This window comes from Vombatus ursinus, unplaced genomic scaffold (assembly GCF_900497805.2).
Source record: "Vombatus ursinus unplaced genomic scaffold, bare-nosed wombat genome assembly UNPS02009062.1, whole genome shotgun sequence".
Taxonomy (NCBI): domain Eukaryota; kingdom Metazoa; phylum Chordata; class Mammalia; order Diprotodontia; family Vombatidae; genus Vombatus; species Vombatus ursinus.
Genome location: NW_020948840.1, coordinates 22,544,029 through 22,568,412, shown reverse-complemented (window position 1 = coordinate 22,568,412; position 24,384 = coordinate 22,544,029). Strand labels below are relative to the sequence as shown.

The 24,384-nt window shown below is 40.3% G+C and overlaps 1 protein-coding gene across 3 annotated transcripts in view; it reads right to left on the bottom strand.

Annotated features, from left to right (window-relative positions):
* The window catches only part of ADCY3 (adenylate cyclase 3), a 121,097-nt gene that overhangs the window by 66,349 nt on the left and 30,364 nt on the right, over positions 1-24,384 (bottom strand). For all 3 annotated transcript variants that reach the window (XM_027850465.1, XM_027850467.1, XM_027850466.1), the window contains exon 3: positions 21,985-22,134. In XM_027850465.1, coding sequence (XP_027706266.1) covers positions 21,985-22,134 — 150 coding nt within the window. The remainder of the gene's footprint in view (positions 1-21,984; positions 22,135-24,384) is intronic.

Genomic DNA, 24,384 nt, shown 5'->3' with positions numbered 1-24,384 from the left:
AAAGCAAATTGTAGGGGCAGCTAGGTGGCACAATGGATAGAGCTCTGGCTCTGGAGTCAGGAGGACCCGAGTTCAAATCCAGCCTGAGACACTTAAGTTGTGTGACCCCAGCCAAGCCACTTTACCCCGTTTGCCTCAAAGAAAAAAAAACTGGAAATTTCCAGTCTACAGAGTAGATTTTGGGGTAGGTAGAGCTGCATTCTTCCTGGAACACAGGAATGGAACCATCTAATCTTTGGGGCAGGCAGTGTGGAAAGAGCATAAAATATGGGGTCAGAGAATCTAGGTTCAAATCCGATCTTTGACACTTAACACCTCCATACCCCTGGACAGGTAACAATGTCCCAGAGTCCAGGTTTCCTCATCGATAAAATGAGGGCTTTGGACTAATGGACTCTGAGGTCCCCCCACTGTTAAAATCTCAGGTTCTATAAGGACCCCTTTATCAAGTTACCCCCCCCCACACACACACACGAGTCCCTCTCTCTCTTTGGGAGTCTCCAGATGACGTCAAGGCAATTCCTTTTCATCAGGTCAGCATAAATAGCATTGAGGTTTCCTTTCTACATTATTTGACAATACAAACTCCCTTCTCTTGGAAACTGAGGCAAACAGGGCTTAGTGACTTGCCCAGGGTCACACAGCTAGTTAGTATCTGAGGCCAGATTTGTACTCAGGTCTTCCTGACTCCAGGTCCAGCACTCCATCCCTCCTCACCTCGTTTGGACGGTTGGATTTGGGATTTCATCAGTAAAAGGGACTCCCCACCAACGCAGCTAGAAAGGCTATATGACTTCATAGCTCATCACCATAACCAAAACAACAACAACAACAACAGCATTTGTAGCACTGTGAGGCTTGCAAAGTGCTTTGCAAAGATTTTTTCATTTGATCCTCACAACAATCCTGGGAGGTACGTGCTATTATTGTTCCCATTTTCAGATGAGGAAACTGAAGCAGAAAGAGATTAAGTGACTTACCCAGGGTCACACAGATAGTGTCTGAGGCTGCATTTGAACTCAGGTCCTTTTGACTCCAGGTCCAGAGCTCTCTAGCCACTACACCACCTCTAGGAAATTGTCAGAGGCACTCAAAGGGATAAATGACTTACCCAGGGTCACATAGCTAGTAAATGTTAAAGGAGAGGATTTGAACCCAAGTCCTGCTGATTCCAAGCTACTCTATGCTTTTAGTGCTTTCCCTCATACTGTCTCTGGGCTAGTCTAGCTGTCAGTACATCATACAGCCTCCCTAAACATCTTCATCAGCTATAAAAGCAGGTAGTTGGACTAGATGATTAATCTTTAAGATTCTGCCCTGCCCTGAAGCTTCATGATTTTCTCTCCTCTGGCTCTATAAAATAGGATAGGATCTCTGTTCCCTTGATAGACATTCAGAAAAAAAGGTTATAGGTTGCCTACCTGGAGAAAGAAATGTCTGCCCCATCCCAGCTTCGCAGAGGGGTTAGAAGTGGAATGACAGTACGTCTCCTTAAAATGCCTCCATGACTAGTTACATTAACTAGAGTTAACCAAGACCATGAACACAATCCCCAAGTGAGAGAATTAGCTCTTCCCTGTGCTACAGGTTACAGAATGTTCTACAACCAATGTGCTGGCACTGTTGACGGTTGGTTGTGAGCTAAGTGAGGGTCAAGCAGAAGTGATGCTCCACCAGCATCAATGGAGTCCAATGAGCAGGGTCCCTTCACCATAGAAACGCCCAAATCGCTCTGGCCACAGAACACTCTGGAGTTTAAAATATATTGATGGAACCCATCCATACTGGCCAGAGGATAATGGATTTAGAACTAGAAGGAACTTTAGGGACCATCAAGTCCAACCCCGCCCTTTTACAGGTGAGAATCTAAGACCTGCAGAAGTTAAGTACCTTGCCCATGCTCATACAGGTAATAAACAGCAGAGCCAGGACTGGAACCCAGGATTGGTTCTATGGCTCCCAATTTGGCCCTCTTTCTAATTAACCATACTTCCTGCCTACCTCAGAATAAGATTGGGTCTATGAATTCTAGGAGCAAAATAGGGAAAATTAAGCCCATTTTCATTTGGCATCCCTACATCATTTCATACTGAATATTTTAGAAGATATTACTAACAGTAGGTGTTTTCTCATAGAAACCTCTTCACACTGCACAGAATACTGGGGTTCAATGGATCACAGCTTGGGAAATGCTAAGTCAGGGACTTGGTTAGGGGTCAGTTATGCTGAAAGCCCACTTCTGCTGATCCTAAAGCAGGAATTCTTAACTTTTTTTGACTCATATCCCCCTTTGACAGTCTGGTGAAGTCTATGGATCTCTTCTCAGAATGTTTTTCATTGCATAAAAATTAGATATTTAGCATTATAAGGAAACCAATTATACTGAAATAGTTATTGAAATACATACATACATAAACATATATTTAAAGTTCATGGACAGGTTAAGAATCCTTGTCTTAAATCAATGCTCAAAGAATCAGGTAGAGACCACCCAGAGAGTCTGAATAGAAGATTATTTCCCCAAAATTGAATCAGGAAGAAAGATCTGTGACTCACCCCAGACAAGAGGCTGGGGAAGTAGGAACCTAGAATCAAGGTCACCCAATGAGTCACACTCCAGCCCCAAGGGAACAAAGAAACATCCTGAGGTTGGGCCTACAGAGAGATGATAATAACAGAGTATATTTATATAGTTTTACATATAATCTTTCATCTGTTCCTCATATCAACTCAGGGAAGGTAGGTACTATTATCCCCATTTTAGAAACAAAAAAACTGAGGCTTGGGGAATTTAAATGACTTGCCCAGTGCAGAGCCATAACTAGGGCAAAATGACCAGGGTTTTAACCCTGGGTGCCCACATGGGGGGACCTTTCTTTCTAATCCAGGTGGAATAACTGTCCCTATCTCAAGGGTTCCACAACCATGGTACCCTTCCTTTCATGATTTCATTCTTCCTTGTCACTACCATTTCCCCTCACATGGACCATATGCCTCTCTAACTCTTCCTAGAGAGTGGTCATTGACTGTCAAGGGCACCACCATCATTCCAGTCATACAAGTTCACAACCTCAGAGTCATTGTTGATCTCTGACTCTCCCTCACTCCCATTTCTAATCATTTGCCAAGGCTTCTGATCTTCACAACATCTCTCGCCTCTGTCCCCTCTCAATTCCCATTGCCAACCCCCTAGTCCAGGCTTTCACCTGCTAGCCCTTCTTGCTATCTCTCATCCAACATCTCTTCCCCCTTTGACAACAAAAATCCTTTAACTCTAAAGGCCTTTCCTCAGCCATCATTGACCCCTTTGTAGCATTCAATCCGCATCTCATTCTGTTGAAGCCTATGGACCTTTCTTCAGAATAATGTTTTAAATGCACAAAATAAAATACAAAGAAATTCAAAAGAAACCAATTATGCTGAATTGTTGTTATTAAATTTTTAAAAAAATGTTCATGGACTTCAGGCTAAGAACTCCTGTTCTATAGCATCTCTCTTGGTGATCTCAACAACTCTTATGGATTTGATTATCATCTCTACAGAGATCTCTATATCTTTATACCCACCCTAATTTATCTCCTGAACACTAGTCTCCTGAACAATGTCTGCCTGCTGGACAGCTCCATCTGGATGCCCTGTTAGCATTTCATATTGAATATTTGTATCTTTCCCACCCCCAACCTAATTCTCCTCAGAACTTCCTAACTTATTTCCATCATCTTAGTCACTAGGGTCCAATCTCAGAGTAACCACTCATTCTTCTTTCCATCTTTTTGTCACCCTCTCTATCCAATAAGTTCTCAAGTCTTATCAAGTCTACCTCCATGAAATCCCATCCCCATCCTTTTCTCTCCACTACGACCCTGGTTCAAGCCTTCGTTATCTCTCACCTGGACTGTTATTTAGACACTTACTAGCTGTGTAACCATGGGCACTAGCTGTGTGACCATGGGCAAGTCCCTTAACTTCTCTTAGCCTCAATTTCTTCATCTGTAAAATAAGAGTAAAAATAGCACCCATCTCACAATAAATGTAAAGCATTTTGAAAACCATACAACACTGTATAAATGTGAAGCATCATCATTACTGTCATCATTACATTTCTTCTAACCCTGGTCAGCCATTTTTCAAATGCATTTACTTAGGGAACAGACAACAGAATATAAATGGGTCAGTCAAAATATTTTACATCAGGTGTTCTTAACCTGGGGTCTGTGAACTTGTTTTAAAAATATTTTGATAATTATATTCCAATATAATGGGTTTCCTTCCTATAACTTTTATGCATGTTAAAAACATTATTCTGAGAAAGGGTCTATATGTTTCACCAGACTATCAAAGCAGTTCAGGACACAAAAAAGATTCAAGTTCTGGCTCCCCAGTGGAGAGCTATGTGATTGGGGGTAAGTCACAACATTCTGAACATGAGACTTCTCATCTGTAAAGTGAGGGTATTGGACTAGTTGACCTTTCTTGTTGTAAAGCTATAATTCTATGATTGAGGAAGAAAGAGGTCTAGCAACTTCTGGCATTCCTGGGCTTTGATACCATAACTCAGCTGTCTTCTTACCATGGAACATCCCTCCACTTTGTCCACTAGTGAGTTCCTTCCAGGGGCCTCCATTTTGGAGACCAGCTATGCTTCAGTCTGCTCCAGCCTGTATTTCTCACTCTTCTTTGCCATCATACTCCCACCCTTTCCCCCACTCTTCCCCTTTTTAGCTCTTTTTTATGTGCTGTCTTCTCCTATTAGAATTTAAGCTCTCTGAGGACAGGCATTATCTTTCTTTTTTCCTTATATTTTTAATCCGAGTGATTAGTATAGTACCTGGCACATAGTAACTTCTTAATCCTTGTTGCTGTGCCTAATTCACTAAGCTATCATTCAACATCTGACTGTCCAGCAAAGGTATAACTACCTTGCTAAGAGTTATTAGCAAAGTGAATAATATTATAAATTCCTTGAAGGTAGGAGACAAGTCTTTTTAGATTGCCTGCTATGCTGTTTAGTACTTTGTTATGAGAACAAAAATATTTAACAAATTCTTTATAGGAGCTTGGTATCTTTTTCTATTCTTGCAAAACAGTTTATGTAATTTTGGAATTAACTGGTCTTTGAATGTTTGATAAAATTCACGGGTAAATCCATTTGGTCCCGAGTTTTTTTTCTTTGGAAATTCATTAATGGCTTCCTCAATTTCTTTTTCTCCTATTGGGTCAGGTTCTCTACTTATTAATCTATTTATCTGGGTATTTAAATTTTTTTATAAATATATATCCATTTCATCCAGTTTATCAACACTGTTAGCACATAATTGGGCAAAACCATTTCTGATGGTTCTCTTTTTGTCATCTTTAATTGTTGAGGATTCTTCTTTTTCATTTTTTGATACTAACAGTTTGGTTTTCCTCTTTGTTTTTTAAATCAGACCAGCTGTTTATTTTATTTTTTTTAATAGCTTCTAGTTTTATTTATTGACTCAGTGGTGGCTTTTTTTCTTTCAATTTTATAAATCTCTTCTTTGATTTTTAGAATTTCTTATTTGGTATTTAGTTGGAGTTTTCTGATTTGTTGCTTTTCTATTTTCTTCCTTAGTCATATGCCCAATTTTTTGATCTGTTCTTTCTATTGTAGATGAAAGCATCTTTTTTAACAACTTCTAAATAGCGATATTTGCCCCATGGGACTCTTTAGACTCTTTTAGAGTCTTTAGAGATGCCATGAGGTCTAGGGAATGGGTTGGTGCTGTAGCTACAGAGGAACTGAAGTTCTGAAATTCTTCATTTATCACAACAACAACAACCACAACCATTCTTGTATGGAGCTCTTTATAGTTACAAAGCCCTTCACATGCATTCATGGAATTTAGCACAGCTCTTATTCCCATTTTATTGATGGGAGGAGGGAAGAACCAGAGAAGTGATGTGATTTGTACAAGGGAATATGGCCAATAAATACTAGAGCTAGGATTAGGTAGATCACCTGACTGACAGTCCAGTGCCCTGGATACCACACCACCCTGCCTCTCGTTATGGTGAATTAATCACCAATTAATCAACAAATATTTATGAAGCACCAAATTTTTGTGCCAGGCACTGAAGACACCAAGACAGAACCCAAACAACTCTTGCCCTCAGGGAGTTTCATTCTATCAGAGGAAACTATATGTACACATATAAGCAAATACATATTATAAACAAAATTATCATGGGGGTACTAGCAGGTAGAAAAATCAGGAAAGGCCTCAAGTAGGAGGTGACACATAAGCTGAGCTTTGAAGGAAGCTAGGGATTCTAAGAGGTGAAATTGTGTAGGGAGGGCATTCTGGGCATGGAGAAAGGGATACAACCTGTGCAATGGTACAGAGGTGAGAGATGAAATCCTATGTATGAGGCACATCAAGTAGGTCAGTCTTGATGGACCACAGAGAACATGAAGGGACAAAATATGTAATCAGCCTGGAAAGACAGATTAGAAAGATTTCATATGTTCTCTGTTCTTCTTGGTTTAGGGAAATGTTTATATTTGTTGATATTTGTCAAGTAATAAAAAGGAAATTCCTTTTAGAAAGATAGATAGTCTAGAGCCAGATTATGAAAAATGTAAAAGCCAAATAGAGGAGTCTCCATTTTATCCTAGAGACAATAAGGAGCCAATGGAGTTTACCAAGCAGGCCAATGACACGGTCAGATTTGTGCTTCAGGAAAATCACTTTGGCAGCTATGTGGAGGGGGGATTGGAGAGGAGAAAGATGAAGTTGTAATAGTCCATGCAAGAGATGATGGGGGCCTGAACTAAGGTAGTATCACGCAAGTGGAAAGAAGAGGATAAATGTGAGAAAAGTTATGGAGGCAGAATCAACAAGAGTTAGCAACTGATTGAACATGGCTGGGGCTGGGGGGGAGATGAGGAGTTGGGGATAGTTGTGAAGTTGCAAACTGGGTCACTGGAAGGACAATGGTGCTCTCAACAGGGACTCCAGTTTAGGAAATGTGCTGGTGAAGAACCCTCTTGTGTCTAATTTGGCCCCTATACTTTTTCCCCTAGCAGAGAAGCCTTTGTTCAATCATTGGAGCAATGGTGGAGCTGAGCTGGGGTCTTTTGTGAGTATTGGTGCCATTGGCCAGGCTCCAACAGCTTTTTCACATGGGAATAACCTAGACAAGCTAAATATTATATAAAAAAGAGAATATGGCAATTGCTGAATAGCGTCAGACTCATTCATATCCCTACTTGAAAGTACCCTGTCTTGCTTCCTTGTTTATACATGCCCAATCTGTCTGTCTTGGTCTCTCTGTCTCTGTTTCTCTGTCTCTCTCTGGTTCTTTGTCTCTCTGTCTCTTTCCTCACTGTTTTACATTAACATAGTAGAAACTTAGCTTACCATCTCATTTAACTCATTTATCTAATCCCTGCTGGACTGTGTCACTGTAATTAACTCCTCAGGGCATCATCAGAGCACTAGATCTAACAACCAGCGGTCCCACGGCCCCAGGGCTATACTCTCTATCTGTGGCTCTATTCTTCCATCAGTACCAAAATAGTGGGTAAGAGACTGGAGTCAGTCAACTCTTATAGGAAAAAGAGTCTGATGCTACACAAAAAGAATGTTTTGGTTAAGACAAGATACCCTAGGTAAGAGGCCTACCACCTTGGTCCATAGCTTAGTGGAGCATAAAAGTACTGTGTAAGCTCTTTGAGGCAGCTACGTAGCTCAGTGGATAGATGGCTGGGCCTGGAGTCAGGAAGACCTGAGTTCAAATCCAGCCTCAGACACTAGCTGTGTGACCCTGGGCAAGTCACTTAACCTCTGTTTGCCTTAATCTACTAGAGAAGAAAATGGCAAACCACTCCAGTATCTTTGACAAGAAAACCCCATGGACTATATGGACCATGGGGTCATGAAGAGTTAGACATGACTGAATAACAACTATATCACTTTTGTCTTGACATTCTCAGTATCTAACTCAGTGCTTGGCACACAATAAGAGCTTAATAAATGCTTATTGATTTATTAATCATAAGATCAATGAGATAATATATGTAAACATTTCGCAAAATTTAAAATTCTATGTGAACATCAGTTGTTGTTACATAAAAGTTTTTATTCTTTTGATGGAGTTCAGATAGAAATGGTCCTGAGACAAGTTGTTATCCTAGAATTTGTTTTTTATAGGCAATTGGGGTTAAGTGACTTGCCCAGGGTACAGTCGAGTGTTTGGTCTGAGGTTGGATTTGAACTCAGGTCCTCCTAACTTCAGGGCTGGTGTTCTATCCACTGCACCACCTAGCTGCCCCATCCTAGAATTTTTAAAAAATATATTTATTTAATCTTCTACAGATTATTGGTGTTCAATCATTTTTAGTCGTGTTTGATTCTTCATGACTCCATTTGGGGTTTTCTTAGCAAAGACAAGAATGGTTTGCCATTTCCTTCTTTAGCTCATTTTACAAATGAAGAAACTGAATCAAACAGGATTAAATGACTTGCCCAGGGTCACACAGCTAGTAAGAGTCTAAGGCTGGATTTGAACTCAGGTCCCCAGACTCCAGGCCCAGCACTCTACCTACTGTACCACCTAGCTGCCCCTCCTACAGATTATTATCCAGGTAAGTAAAATAACTTCTTTTGTAGCAGAAAAAAATGTATTATTACCATCATTATTATTATTATTGGAACATGAAATCTTTGAGCTGAAAAAGACCTTAGGACATCTAGTCCAACCTCTTAATTTTATAAATGAGGAAATTGAGATCCAAAGGGAAATGACTTATCCAGGGTCATACACAATCTCATCTCTGACCAGGCCTAGTAAGTATTCTGGTACCTACCCTCAGGCAATCACACAGGTTTGAGGTAGTTTTCTCAGACATCCAACTGGATATTGGCTCCAAACAGATAATCCAAGGGTACATGTCTCAATCATTTCCTTTTCCTGCTAGAGAAAACTTTCCTTTGCCATTATTGCTACCAAGTGATAGGGTCTTGAGTCTTGCTGATTATGTGCACGTGTCCACATGACTAAAGCAGCTGATCATGGAACACTAGGTTTGGAAGAAACTTCAAAAAGCCATTTACTCCATCCCCCTCCCTTTAGGTACTAGCACACTCCATACATTCAACCTGGGTTCATATCTTGCCTTGTAAATTTACATATGTGATCATAGACAAATCATTTCATCTTTCAGATTAATTTCATCCCAGTCTGTAAAATGGGAATAATACTTCTTCCCCCCTCCACCTTCCCCTTCCCCCCTCCCCACTTCTAGGGTCCTTGTGAGGAAAACACTATATAAATGTGAGTTATTCTTGTAAGAGACAGTTCAGTTGGATGAATTTGGAAGTGGTTGAATGACCAAACTCAAACAGTAGCCATTAATGTCTGGGTATCACCTTGGAGAGAGCTCTAATGGAATGCCTCAGGGATCAGAATCAGAATTTCAGGTTGGAAGGGACCTCGGTGACCAGCTGGTCTATTATACCCCCAAAGAATCCCCTCTCTAGCAAACCTGACAGGAGATCATCCATCCCTTACTTAAAAACCTTCTAGTGAAGAACATGAAGCTATAGAAAGAACACTATGCTTAGAGTGAGCTTGGGGTCATGGGACTTGAGTTCAAATGTTGGTTCTGCCATTTACTTACTACCTGTGGTTTCTACCTTCATAACCTCTTTCACATAAGCCCCCTTCTCTCCTCTGACACTGCCACCACTCTGGTCCAGGCTCTCATCACCTCATACCCGGATTACTGCTGGTGGGTCTGCCTGCCTCAAGTCACTACTCACTCTAGTCCATCCTCCACTCAACTGTCAAAAGGACCTTCCTAGAAGGTCTGACCATGTCATCCCTCTATTCAAGAAACTCTAGTACAAGGGTGGGAAACCTGCAGCCTTAAGGCCTTATGTGGCTTTCTAAGTCCTTAAGTGCATCTTTTTGACTGAATCCAAATTTTACAAATCTTAATTTGTTCTGTAAAATTTGGCCACACTTAAGGACCTACAAGGTTACATGTGGCCTTACGGACTCAGATTCCCCACTCCTGCTCCAGTGTCTCCTTATTATCTCTAGGATCAAATATAAGATCCTCTGATTTTCAAAGCCCTTCATAACATTATCCCTTCCTACCTTTCCAGTCTTCTTACATCTTATACACAACCCTTGCCCCTGTGATCCAGTGACATAGGCTTCCTTGGGATTCCTCTCCTGACTCCAAGAGTTTTCACTGGCTATCTCTGAAACCTTCTTCCTCATCTCTGCCTCCAGGCTTCTCTGGCTTCTTTCAAGTCTTAGCTAAAGTCCCACCTTCTGCAAGAAGCCCTTCCCAATCACCCTTAAACCTAATGCCTTCCCTCTGAGATTATCTCTCATTTATTTTGTCTATAGGGCAGCTAGGTGGCACGGTAGATAGAGTGCCAGGCCTGGAATCAGGAAGACCTGAGTTCAAATCAAGCCTCAGATACTTTCTAGCTGTGTGACTCTGGGCAAGTCACTTAACCCCATTTGCTTCAGTTTCCTCATCGTAAAATGAGCTGGAGAAGGAAATGGCAAAACATTCCAGTATCTTTGCCAAGAAAACTCCAAAATATGGTCATGAAGAGTTGTACATGACTAAAACAACTGAAAAACTTCATGTATATATATATATATATGTAATATATATATTATATATACAATTTGTACATAGCTGTTTGCATGTTGTCTCCCCCATTAGCCTGTGAGATCCTCAAGAGGAGGGACTATTTCTTTGCCTTTCTTTATATCTCCAGAACTTAGCACAGTTCCTGGTACATAGTAGGCACTTAATAAATGCTTATTGACTGACTGTGTGACCTTGAATTTCAGTCATTAACCTTCTTGGACCTCAGTTTCTTTATTTATAAAATGAGGGAATGATCTCTTAGGTCACTTCTAACTCCGAATCTACAATTCTATGATCCTAAGATAAAGCATGAAAGGGTAAAAGGAGAGGTTCAGACAAAGGATCCAAGAGATACAAAGAGGAAAAATCACTTGTTCAAATGTTGGTTCTGCCATTTACCTACTACCTGTGGTTTCTACCTTCATAACCCTTTTCACATAAGCCCCCTTCTCTCCTCTGATGCTGCCACCACTCTGGTGGCAACTGGGTGATGAAGTAGACACTTCACTGAGTTGGGAACACTGAGCCTAGAGTTGGAAAGACCTGAGTTCCAATTCCTCCTCAAACACTTACTAGTTGTGTGACCTTGGGCAAGTTATTCAGCCTCTGTCTGCCTCAGTTTCCTCAAATGTGAAATGAGGATAATAATAATAACAATAATACCCTCTTAGCATTGCTGTGAGGATTAAATGAAATGTTTGAGAGGCATCAGGGAAAGCAGATTTAAGAATCATCATCATAAAGATGATAATTAAATCTGTGGGAGCTGATGAGATCACTAAGTGAAGTAGTATAGAGGGAGAAGAGAAGAGAGCTCAGGACAGAACACTAAGGAACACCTATGGTTAGAGGACATGGTCTGGAAGAAGATTCAGGAAAGGAGACACAGAAGGAGTGGTCAGAGAGGTAGGAGGGAAACCAGGAGAGAGTGGTATCGCAAAAACCTAGAGAGAAGAGAGTATCAAGGAGGAAAAAGTGATCCACTGTGTGAAAGGCTGCAGAGAGGTCAAGGAGGATGACGATTGAGAAAAGGAAAAGCTTTTTTGGGCTAAGTCAAATCTAATTAAACCTCTGAGAATTAACACTGCTGAGAATTCATAAAAATTATAGTAAATGTTACAAAGCTTTCCCAAAATACAAATGTTACTCAACATCAAAGAATTCATAATGGAGAAAAATACTAGCAATGTCTAATTTAGTAACTTATGTGTTTGTATTAAGTATGTTTTCTATAAATGCCATAATTAGGAGGTTTCATTTCTTTCTTGATTCATTCTGTAACTGGTGAATCACTCCCATTTCTTACAAATAAATATTTTTGATGATTTAAAAAAAAAAGAAATGTTTGAAGGTGCTTAATGGTTGTTTACTTCCTTCCATCATACATTCATATAATTAAAAAACCTAAGTGTAGGATTTTAAACATATCCTTTTAAACTTCATTTTTATGATTTTGGTCCAGTCATCTAGCCCTTTGGGATAATTGTGAGACAAGATTCTTTCATTTCTTCACAGCAGAGAGCAGCAGAAAGAGGCATGGGATTAAAATGACAAGACCTGGGCAAGATTTGAACCCAGATAATCCTTGTTCTAAGACTCACCTTCTATCTACTATGACACAAAAATAATCAGAGTGTTTCATGATTTTAAGGTAAGTGGCATCACCAAAGGGATATTAACATTAAGAAGTCACTTAAGGAGGAAGAAAAATTTGGAACTCAAAATCTTATAAAAATGAATGTTGAAAACTATCTTTACATGTAATTAGAAAAAAAACCAAAATATTATTAAGTACAAAAAAAAGTCACTTAGAATGTCAGAGAGTGTCTAGGGCAATGGGGTCCAAGCTGTCAGTTATGAGCTAGAAAAGAGACCTGGTTGTCAACTTGGACTGTTCCCTAAACATGTCATCCAGATGTGCTACAGAGGCAAAATAAGCCAACATGAAGGACCTCAGAGGCCATGTAGCCCAAACTTTGCTGGATCAAGCAACTCCTCTACCATAGCCCCCCACACCAAACAGTCTTCTAACCTGTGTTTAAAGACTTCTAGTAAGGAAAACCCACTACCAACGTACTGTGCAAACAACATACACAGGTTGGTTGAAAGAGCTGGGCATGTTGAGCTTGGAGAAAAGAAGATTCATGGGAGACAGGATAGTTGTCTTCAAGTATTTGGAGGTCTGTCATGTTGAAAATGGATTAGATTTCTATGTGGCCCCAGGCGGCAGAACCAGGAGCAGTGGGAACTTTGCAAAATGGTCAATTTAGTCTGATATCAGGAAACTTCCTAACAAACAGAGCTGTCCAAAAGAGGAACAGGCTGCCTCGAGAGGTAATGAGGCTCCTTCTTGTTGTAGGTCTCCAAGCGGAGTCTAGGCGACCACTTGTTGGATATGTTATACTAAGCATTCCCTTGTTGTAAAGGTCAAGCTAGATGGCCCCTGAGATCCTCTCAAACTCTCAAATCCCATGATTGTGGCTTGGGAAGAATGTTTTGTCCTGCAATAAACTGGCTTAAAGCTACAAAAATAAAGGTTAGAGGCAGCCAGACATTTACTTAGATGGAGAATGTAAATAGTAGGATTCCACAGGGACCAGTTTTATTTCATGTTTTTGCAAATAATCTAGAAGGAATATGCTGTGAAATCTCTAAGATTGCAGATGACATGAAAGACAGTCTCATGAGGCTATGTGAGTGGGAGGCAGAACCATTTTAGACTTCTTCTGTATACCCCCCAAGTTACTTAACAACTGACATTTATCAAGCCTTTTAAGGTTTGTTAAATACTTGACAAACATTATCTGGCTTGGGTCTCACAACAGCCTTCTGGTACTCTTGTTGTCCCCATTTTAAAGAGGAAGCAACTGAGTATCAGAGAAATCCAGTGACTGTCCCAGGGTCACAAAGCTAGTAAGAGTCTAATGAGGATTTTGAACCTAGGTCTTTCTGACTGCAAATCTAATACTATACTGCCCTGTCTCTCCTAGCATTTAGAACTGAGTTCTAAATAAATATTTATTGTTGGACTGATTAAACAATAAGCTGAGTTCCAGGGTAAGCTAGTGGGAGGTGATACATTTGAAGGAAAGTCATCTGTACTCCTAGAATTCTGGGGTCAAAAATGTCAGTTGTGACCCAGAAAATGAATCAGGGTGTCCCTATAGACTGTTCACTAAGTACATTGGCCAAATGTGCTGCAGAAACCAGGGGACTAAATGATCAGGAAGGGTACTGAGAGCAAAATGCATGGTAAAACAGAAGGATTTATGGCTCTGATACTTCCTGTGTGACCTTAGATAAATCACGTGATCTCTCTGGGTCTCAATTTTCTCATCTATAAGATGAAGGCGTTGGACAAGATAACCTGTAAGGCTCCTTTCAGCTCTAAATCTATGATCCTTTGATGATACAAAAAACATTTTCTACTTGTTCAGAATTTTAGTATGTCCGGTGTAGTTCTGGCCACTCATCAGCAAAGATACATAAAGCTGAATTAGGTCTTGAGAAGGGCAAGCAAAATATTGGAGCGGAAGGAGAGTTGTCATATAAAAAATTACTTTAAAAACAGACACTTCACACTCTGGATAAAGGTTAGAATGGTAGGAAAAATCAAATAAGGTGAAATCAATAGGGAAAAATGTAAAGTACCACATTTGGGTTCAAAGAATCAATTGCATGAGAACAAGATGGAAAGGCATTGCTTGAAAAGAATAAACAATCTGGGATTTTCCCTCTATGTGTATCAAGAGTATCATATAGCAGCCAAAAAAGTGAATTTAGCCTTGAACTGGATTAAGAGAAGCACGATGTTCACAAAAGGGAGGTGATAGACCTGTTGTCCTCTGTTCCCGGTCAGAACACATCTGCAGGACTGTGTCAGTTATGGTGCCTCATTTTAGGAAGGACACCGATGAACTGGAGAGTATCTAAAGGAAAGTGACAAAGATAGTGAAAACGCCGAAGAAGATGCATGCTATGCAAGGACTGGTGAATGAGCTGGGAATGTTTAGTTTGGGGAAGACAAGGCTCAGAGGGAAAAGATGGTTCTCTTCAAGTGTTTGAAGAGCACTCATGTAGAAGAAAGATTAGACTTGTCCAGCTCTCTCCTCATTTCTCACCTGACTCTACTACTTTGGGACTTCTCTGATTGACTCTTCTACCATGCCTCAGGAAGATCATTTCTGAGATAACCTCATCATCCTATAAGATTTCATTGGCCCTGGGACTCCACCTCCTCACTACCCTCTGCCTCTCTGATTGGGGGAAGAGGGAGGACAAGAAATGAACTCCAAACCTCCGATTAAGGAGACAGGTCAGCTCAAACATCTCATTTCTTACCTGGCTGCAACTGGCCCACTACTTGGCCTTCTCTGCCTGATTTCTCCACCAACCCCTCCAGTCAGGTACCTTCTCCTCCTCCCACCTGCATTTTTCAGCTTCTTTTTGTGTTTTGTCTCCACCAACCCCCTTAGATTGTGAACTTCCTGAGGGCAGGGACTGTGTGTGTGTGTGTGTGTGTGTGTGTGTGTGTGTGTGTGTGTGTGTTTTCATCTCCAGCACTTAGAACTGTGCCCAGCACTTAGAGGTGCTTAATATATGTTTATTGACCATTGCCTTGGTCCAAGTGGGCTAAACGGGTATTGGAAAGGATTCCAATGCAGGGATGCAGAGAAAAGGATTCAAACTATGTTAGGAAAAACTCCCTAATAATAAGAGCTGAAGAAAGCGGAATAGGCTGCCACAGGAAGTGGTCAATTCCTACTCACTGGAGGTCTTCAAGCAAATGCTAGACGAACAAACATTTATTGGACAAGATGTCAATGTTTATCCTGAGGTAGGGGTTGAATTACATGCCCTGTGAGGTCAATTACAACTGTTGGGATTCTTGATTCTGGGGATATAATCCAAATCCATAAAATCACATAGGGAAGGTATGACAAAAAATTGGTGATGAGCATAGATTTGATCATCAAGTTCTAGGTCATCAAAACTGAGGCTACTTTGGCTTTGAAAAGGACAGATTCAGGACAAATCAGATGAAGTAATACTGAACTCAATGCATAGTTAGCTTATGGAACTTATAGTCCAAAGGGTAGCATGGTCTGGAAATTTTTTAAATCATTAAAAAAAGCAAAATCAATGGATGATAGCTCCTGTGGTGCAAGGGTACATACTTAATCTCTAGTACATGGGAGGCACTAATAAATGCTTGATGATCAATTGATTGGTTAAAACATTTTTTGGATAAAACACTCACTAAGCATTTACTTTGTGCTAAGTATTCTACTAAGTGCTAGGAATATAAATACAAGCAAGCAAGATGGTCCCTGCCCTCAAGGAGCTTATATTCTTTTGGAAGAGAGTATATTAAAGGGTACTGAAAAGCAAAGGGGAGGATGGGAGGACTGTGGGTGGCTAGGAAGCAAGGTTGAGGCTTGGTTGTGGGCAAGATAAGGCGAAGCTCACTGATCAGAGCCCAAGTTGGCTCCAGGAGCAGAGTGCAAGTTTCCAGTGGGTAAGATGGAGTAGGGGATGAAGGCAAGAGTGCAAGTATAATGGTTTGGAGCAGGGAAGCAATTAATGGATTTGTGGTAAATATCACATCCCCTTCCTCATGACTTCCTCCAGTGTTAGTATCAGAGAAGGACTACTGTCTTAGAACATACTCTCTGGTTTTATCCAGTATGATAATACATGTGTCCTTGTGGCCTAGAAAGAATCCGTCTGTCCTATGTAACAGAGCTGGGCCTCCAGGGCTTGACTTCTGACTCAACTACCCATTTGTTGAGAGACGGTGAGTTCTGTCAGCACTCTGTGCTCTGGGCTCTTCTGCTATAAAAGAGATTTAAACATCTCTGCTTCTACCTCTTCCCTCTGGCTCACAAGGATGTCCCAATAGGATCGGTGAGATGTATGTATATATGTATGTATATACATATATGTGTATATGTATGTATTACATATGTGTATACACACAAAGTATATATAATATATTCAAAGTTTATTGTATATACAAAGTATATATAATACATATACAAAATATATAATGCATATACAAAGTATATGTGTGTATACATATATACTCACACATATGTATACATATGTGTTATATATGTGTGTGTTATATATAAAAATATATACATATGCATATGTATATATAACCTTGAGAAGGTCTGGAGAAAATTTCTCTAGAGGAAAATTCACATACCCCTAATACTATAATGTACCTGCAATCTCATCAAGGTAAATATTCCCTCCAATGATACAGATTGCATCGCATCTGTGCCTATTCATTCATGGCAACTCTGGTCCATGCCCTACTGTAAATGTGACATGGGTGGTCTATCCAAAGTGTTGGGGGCCTACCTCCTTTTCTCCTACCATTGCAAAAATACCAGTGAACTTGATGTCATGACACATTAGCTCTCCATTTTGTCACATGCCCAAACCACATTTTTTTTCACTCATACATTTCTCTGATGATGTCTTTTCCTCCAGTTCCTCTTCAAAGTTCCTTAGCTGATCTACGTCACAGCCTGGCCTCCCTTACCTCCCACACACTATGTACCTTTCCAATGCTCTGTTGCTCTCTGTGTAATATTCTTATTTCCTTACAGACTCTAGTGTTCCAAGACTTCTAGCTATGTAACTTTGGCATGAAAAAAATGAGCCTTTATTTCTGAGAAAAGTGTAGGTCTCTAAAGAAGCTTTCTGATTTCTCATAGGCAATCCAGCCTGCTTTCCTTGTAACCCAACTTATCATTCATTTTCATTTTCTGTCTTGGATATACCTACTGAAAGAAAAGTTCTAGAGGTTTTGCAGCTAAATGCATTTCATAATTAGAGGAAAATGAAAATACAAAATGATATTTGAAACAGACAAGAGAAAGAACCTGGGGTGGGGGGGATTATGGAATAAGAAGTTGTTTGGAGAAGGAGAGATAGCAGAATGAAAGCATCAAGCATTCTCATATTAAGGCTACAACTTGGAGGATGATAAGACTCTCTACAACCACCGAGGACAAGAGAATGTACAGGTGAAATTGCGATGGAGGGTGTTTATCTTCCATCAAGAAGGATTCCAGCTGACTGGGATTTACTTATTCAGGGAAATTGATAACTCCATGGGGGGGTGTTCTTCAAAGATCAGGAGAAATGCCTTTCTGTTCTATCAGATTAAGATCCTCTAGGCTGGTAGCCTCTAGGGACTAAGACTTTGGGGACATTTCTTCATCATCTGTAGCACTTATAAAAGACAACAATATGGTCTCATAACAAAACCCTTTTTTCTGCTTCAATATTATAATACCTTTTAATAGAAAGCAGATTTGTTGTTCTATGATTCTATTTATGAATTGTTTTAAGCATTTAATTTATAGTTTAAGATTTTAAGTGGGCTCCTTTATTTCTTGTGTTGGTGGGTTTTTTCCCCCTCAAACAATAGGGATTTGCAAAATTGTAAAAGAAAAAACTGGATTCAGAAAACAACAAAATTTTATCAATTATAAATGAATCAATGAATAAAAATTATTAAGTAGGTACTTACTGTGTGCTAAGCAACAGGGATAAAAATAGAAAAGTAAGACAGTCTTTGCCCTTAAGGAGCTCACATGCTAATAAGGGGATGGAACATCTAGAGGAGGTTTCAGCTGCCAGTCAGCTGGAAAGGCCCCCATGCTCCTTAGGGTACAGTGATGGGCAAAGCACACTGACCACATCTTCTTTGATGTTATTTCCACAACTTAATCCAGATCCATTTCTGGAGTGTTGAACCATTTGATGGCACTAAGGATTTGAGTGGCAAGAATTTTTTTCAGGTCCTCAGTGTCTGACTGCAGCACCGGCAACCAGGCTGCATCTCCACAAGGGTTGATTCCCCAGATGAGGGCTGTGGAGGTGGGGATGGAAGTAAGACTGACAGTTTGGGGGTGAGGAGAGGTGGGCTTTACTATTTGCGAAGTCCTTAAGCACAGGATCCTGGGTCATCTGCATCTGGGTTTGAGGGGAGGTGAGAGTTGAGGTGGTTTGGCTTGCCTAGCATATACCATTTCCTAACTTTCTCTTACTTTACTTCCTTCCTCCCTCTCTCCCTTCTTTTTACCTTCCTTCCTTCCTTCCTTTCTATCTGTTTCCTCTGTCTGTCTCTGTCTCCCTCTCTCCTCTTTCTCTTGCTCTCCCTTCCTCTCTCTCCCTCCCTTTCTTCCTCTCTCTTCTCTCTCTCTCCCCTTCCCCTGTCTCTTTCCCTCCCTCCTCTCCTCTTTCTCTCTCTGTCCCCCCCTTCTCTCTGTCTTTGTCTCAGTTTATCTTCCTCCCTCTCTCCTTTTCTCCCTCTCTTTTCTCTCTCTTTCTCCCTCCCTACCTCTTTTTCTTCCCCCCCCACGGGGGGGGGGTGTCTAATCATATCATCCAGCACTGTCCCTCTGCCTGAAGTGGTTACTGTAAGTTAAACCCCTCAGGAAGCACTCGGCCTCTCCCAATCCTTACATTCAGTGTTTGAGCACCAAAACAGGCGCAAAGGGAAAGAAATGGGACACTTAGGAGAATGTCATAAGACTAACAACTGATGCAGACAGACAAATTCAATTCCAATTCAAGAGCCATTTCAACATCCACTGAATGTAGAACACTGCTGGGCACAGAACAAGGTCCAAAGTTTCAGTAAGGCAGTCTCTGAACCCATGAAACTTAGTGCTTAGTTTAGTTGAGAATATGACACATTATACCCCTCCCCCAAAACAAAATCACAGAAAGCAATACATGATAAGTGCATAACAAAATACTATGTGATATCTGACTTGAGAAAGGTCATTATCTACTGGGGGAGCAGGAAAAGCTTCACATAGAGATGGCATTTGAGCTGGCCTTTAACCAATGGGCAAGGATTCAACAGACAGAGTCGGGAGAGAGAATTCCAGCCACAAGAAACAGTATGAACAAAGGCATGGAAGTGGAAAACACCAGAAGGGTATGTGGGACAGGGAGTAATCCAGTTGGACTGATGCAGACAGAACATGGTGGACAAAATAATGCCGGAAAAGTAGATTAGTTCCCTGCTGAAGAATTTACCCTCCAGGCAGTTGGGAGCCATTAAAAGGTTTAGAGCAGAAGAGTAATATGATCCAATGTATAAGCAAAAATTGAAGGAGAGATAGCCTTTGTTATGAAGGTAGAAGGATTATAGCTAACATTCATATAACAGTTCAAGATTTGCAAAGTCTTTTACGTATGTTATCTCATTTTGATACAACAACCCTGTGAGGCAGGTGCTACTATTATCTCTTTTTTACAGATGAATCAGAGACATTAAATGACTTGTCCAGAATCACACAGCTAGTGTCTGAAGCAGAATTCAAATTCAGGTCTTCCTGATTCCAAGTCTCATGCTCTTTCCCCTGCACCACCCAGCTCTGTCAGCTAGTTGGACTATGGATGTAGACACTGTCAGACAGTTGGTGTATTGGTTGGCTTTGCTAAACTGCTATTTTTCCTCTTTTTTTCCCTTCATTCCAAGGGATGGTGTAATATAATGGAGGCATTTCTTTCTTTATTTCTTTATTTTCAATTTTTTTTTCTAATGGAGTCATTTGCGCTCACTGGTCCAATGACCAGCCACAAACAACCAGGCCACAGGCTTATAAATTAGGCATACTCCCCTACCAAGTCACCACACCTTGCCAGATTTGGTGAAGTTCTCAGAAACTGATAAGCAAATGAGCCAATCCTAAGGTGGTCCCCAAAAGTACTTCCCCTTGCCTAGTTTCAAGGTACATTTCAGATCCCAGGTGGCAAGCCTCCAATGAGGCCGTGCCCTTGCCTAACCAACCACTAAGCACTCCTCCCTCATTTGACTTCAGTCATTAGACTGTTGCTTGCAATAGCATTGGCCAAGTGTTCCATTTTAGTCATTGCAAGGTTGCTTTTGTATCTTTCCCTGCATTATGATTCTGTCCAGTGACTGCTTTAATAAATGCTGTTACATGTCAGACCCAGAGTAGTCATTCAGACCAAAAAGCCATGACCCTACGGGGTTTGTGCCTCTGAGACTCCTTTGGTTCCATATGGCCAACTAAGGAACATCATGAAGAGGGATACATTAAGGGGAAAATGTGATATCAAATACATGCATGTGTGTGTATGTATGTGCGTGTGTATAGATAGAGAGATAGACAGAGATAGAGATGTACTAATAAGGAAAAATTTTTTAAAAGATCAGAGGGGAGAAGATATGGATACAATGACTGAGATGACAGAATTTAAAAAGCAATACATTTGACCGAGAGAAAGTAATGTAGTTCTGGGAGTGTGAAGGGAAGATAGGGAAAACCATGCTGGAAAATAAGGCTTGTAGTTGATACAAACACCTCCAATCTGTATGTCGTGAATATTTTCTTCAAGAAGAAAGTAAGAAAGGGCTCACTGTGGTGAGCACTGAGCAACAAGGCAAAGAAATAAAACTGACTCTCTCGTAACAGATAAGAAATGCTTGGCTGCCAACATGGAAGTCATTGCAGAATCAGTCATCTGAATGCAAACTGGTTAGGAAAAAAATCAATATCAAATTAGAAGAAAGGATGAAAATGAAGAGAAAACACTGCATGTGTTTCCAGAAGCTCCAATCAGACCTGTTTTTAACCAACTGTGGATTTTGAAAAGTGGTAAATAAGCAAAAGCAGACATTGACCATGACTCACCATTACTTGGAGAAGTTTAACTTTTCCAATGATCAACACAACAAGGAGGTCGAAAGAGCCCAGAAATAACCTCAGCCAGGAAACATTCCATCTCCTGGACAAATGGAGATTTGACACTGCCAAGTGCAACAATGGTTTAGCTCAGAGGTGTCAAACTCAAATGGAAATGGATCTTCGGCCTACATGATGACTTACAAAACCACACATTAACATCATCTATGTTGTATTTTTATTTGTTAAATATTACCCAATTATATTTTAATCTGGTTGTACTCTGGAGTTTTGTGAATAGCTTGCAGCTGCCAATCTGACACCTCTGGTTTAGCATACAAGTTTATTTACATAACACTGGGGAGGGGGTCCTGTGATAGAAGATTAAAAATAATAGTAACTCAAGAAATAGTGAAAGGCAATTGAGGAAGAAATGAGCCTGCAGAGAACTTGGTAGGAGATGCAATGCAGCTGGAGCATTCCAGAAACATTTGTAGACTAGATGACCAATAATCAGGTCAGCTCTTATCCCTAAGACCCCATACAGGTTCACCAATGTCCACTCACCTTGATCTACTGTCTCACTTTGTCTTTTTACTAGATTCTACTGAGTTTTAAAAAATCCTTACATTGGTATCCCCAGTACATTAAACCTACCTGCTGCTGGCTCTGTTCCTCCAAGTTGATCTTTACTTCAAGGGACTGACGGGCTTCAAGGAAGGCCTTCCGATGCTTGCGGTCAGCCATGTAGTAGGACATAATGCCCACAATGATGGCACACAGGTAGATGATAACATTAGCCAGGATCTGTATTCCAGGGAAAGACAGAAGAGCCAAGGGTAAGGTAACATTCCAAGGAGAAAAGTGGGGAAAGAAAAGGAGAGATGAAAGAAGGTGATGACAGATAGTCAATGCAACAGTCTCTCTAGATAGCTATGGCACCCTGAATCCTAGCAACATTTCTGAACTTGATCTATTAATGGAGTGCGATGGAATCCTCCCCTTCTTTTATCTCCACTCCCCTAGAATACTCCAATAGCTCCCCAATGTGTATCCTTGCCTCCAATCTCTTTCCTATCTAATCTATTCTCCACAGAACTGTTGAAGACATTATTTCTAAAACATGTCTGATTATGTCACTCTCCTGATTGGTGGAGTCTAGTGACTTCTTATTTCCTCTAATATTGAATAGAAATCCCTCTAGTTGATATTCAAAGCCCTTCATAACTTGGCTCCAAGCTATCTTTCCAGGCTTATTATACTTATTATACTCTTTTCCTTTATATGCACTCTATGGTCCAGCCAAACTATTGGGCTATTTCCTCTGTATGACATGCCATCTTCTCTCTATGAACCTTTCCACAGATTGTACTCCATGTCCATGATAATAATAAGCTAGCATATATATGGCACCTACTATGTTCTAGGGACCACGCTAAGCACTTCACAAATATAATTTCATTCGATACTCACAGCAACTCTGCAAAGTAGATGCTATTATTATCCCTATTTTACTGTTAAGGAAAATGAGGCAAACAGAGGTAAAGTGACTTGCTAAGGGTCACATATCTATTAAGTACATGAAGCAGGATTGAACTGTGGTCTTCCTGACTCCAGGCCCAACATTGTGACACCTAGCTGCAAAATACTTCCTCCTTACTTCTGCATTATATAACCCCTGGTTTATATCAAAGCTCAGCTCACACACTACCTTTTACATAAGATCTTTCTTAATTTTTTCTAGATGCTGATAATACACTCCCCCCAGTAAATGACCTTGCATTTACTTTGTGAGTGTATAAATTTACTCTGGACAGCTAGGTAGGCAGTAGATAGAGTTCTGGACCTAGAGTCAGGAAGATCTAAGTTCAAATTCAGTCTCAGACACTTACTAGCTACATAACCCTGGGCAAGTCACTTAACCCTGTTTGCCTCAGTTTCCTCATCTGTAAAATGAGCTGCAGAAGGAAATTGCAAACCTCTCCAGTATCTTGCCAAGAAAATCCCAAATGGGCTCATGAATATTTGGAACAACTGAAATGACTGAACAACAACAAATATTCACTCTCAGTGTCCAAAAAATCCTACTGCATTTTCAAGCTTTAACAACTTCAAAGTATAAATTCTACAAACATTTTTTTAAAAAAATTGAAATGACAATTGTTTAAAATTTTAAAATATTGATCTATTTCTTATTAAAATTCAACACAACCACCATCTTGTGTATACTTTGCTCTAATTGGTTTTCAAGGTCTGTAAAAATGTTCATCAGCTGCTGCTGAGTTCTCATTGCCTTTGTTATCCTAGCCTTAAGAGGGACTGAAACAAAAATTAAAATTTTATTATTTAAAATTCATAAAACTAAATAAGCATAAAACTAGAACGAAAGAAACTTTATAGTTACCCTTTCAAATTATGATTTTTTGCAAGGTTGTAACATTAATATTTTTTAAGTTAATTAAGCTTAAAACTACACTAAGACTTCTGGGATATTCTGTATAAAGTAAATGCTTATCTATGTACCTGTTTCCCCCAATAAATCAAAAGCTACTGGAAGGCAGTGAGAGTTTAATTTTTGTCTTTGAATCACCAGTGCAAAGAAACAGTGTGACATAGTAGATAGAGAGTCACCAGCCCCAGAGTCAGGAAGACGTGTATTCAAGTCCCATCTCTGACATATACCAAAGTGATCTTCCTCAAGAGCAAGGCTGCCCCTCCCTAATGAACTCCAGGGGCTCCCTATTGCCTCTAGGATCAAATATAAATGCCCCTTTAGCTTCTAAAGCCCTTCACAACCTGGCTCCAGCCTATTTTTTCAGCTTCATTGGACATTACTCCTCTTCTGACATTCTGTAATCCAGCCAAACAGGTCTTTTCTTTGCTCCTCATATGTGAAAGTATCTCCCATCTCAGGGCTTTTGCACTGGTTGTCACCCATGCATTCCTTCCTCAGAGAATCTTTCAAGACATAACTTAAGCATTACCTTCTACATGAAGCTTTACTGATCCCCACAAATACTAGTGTACTTGCTCCCAAACTACCTTACATTTATTCTT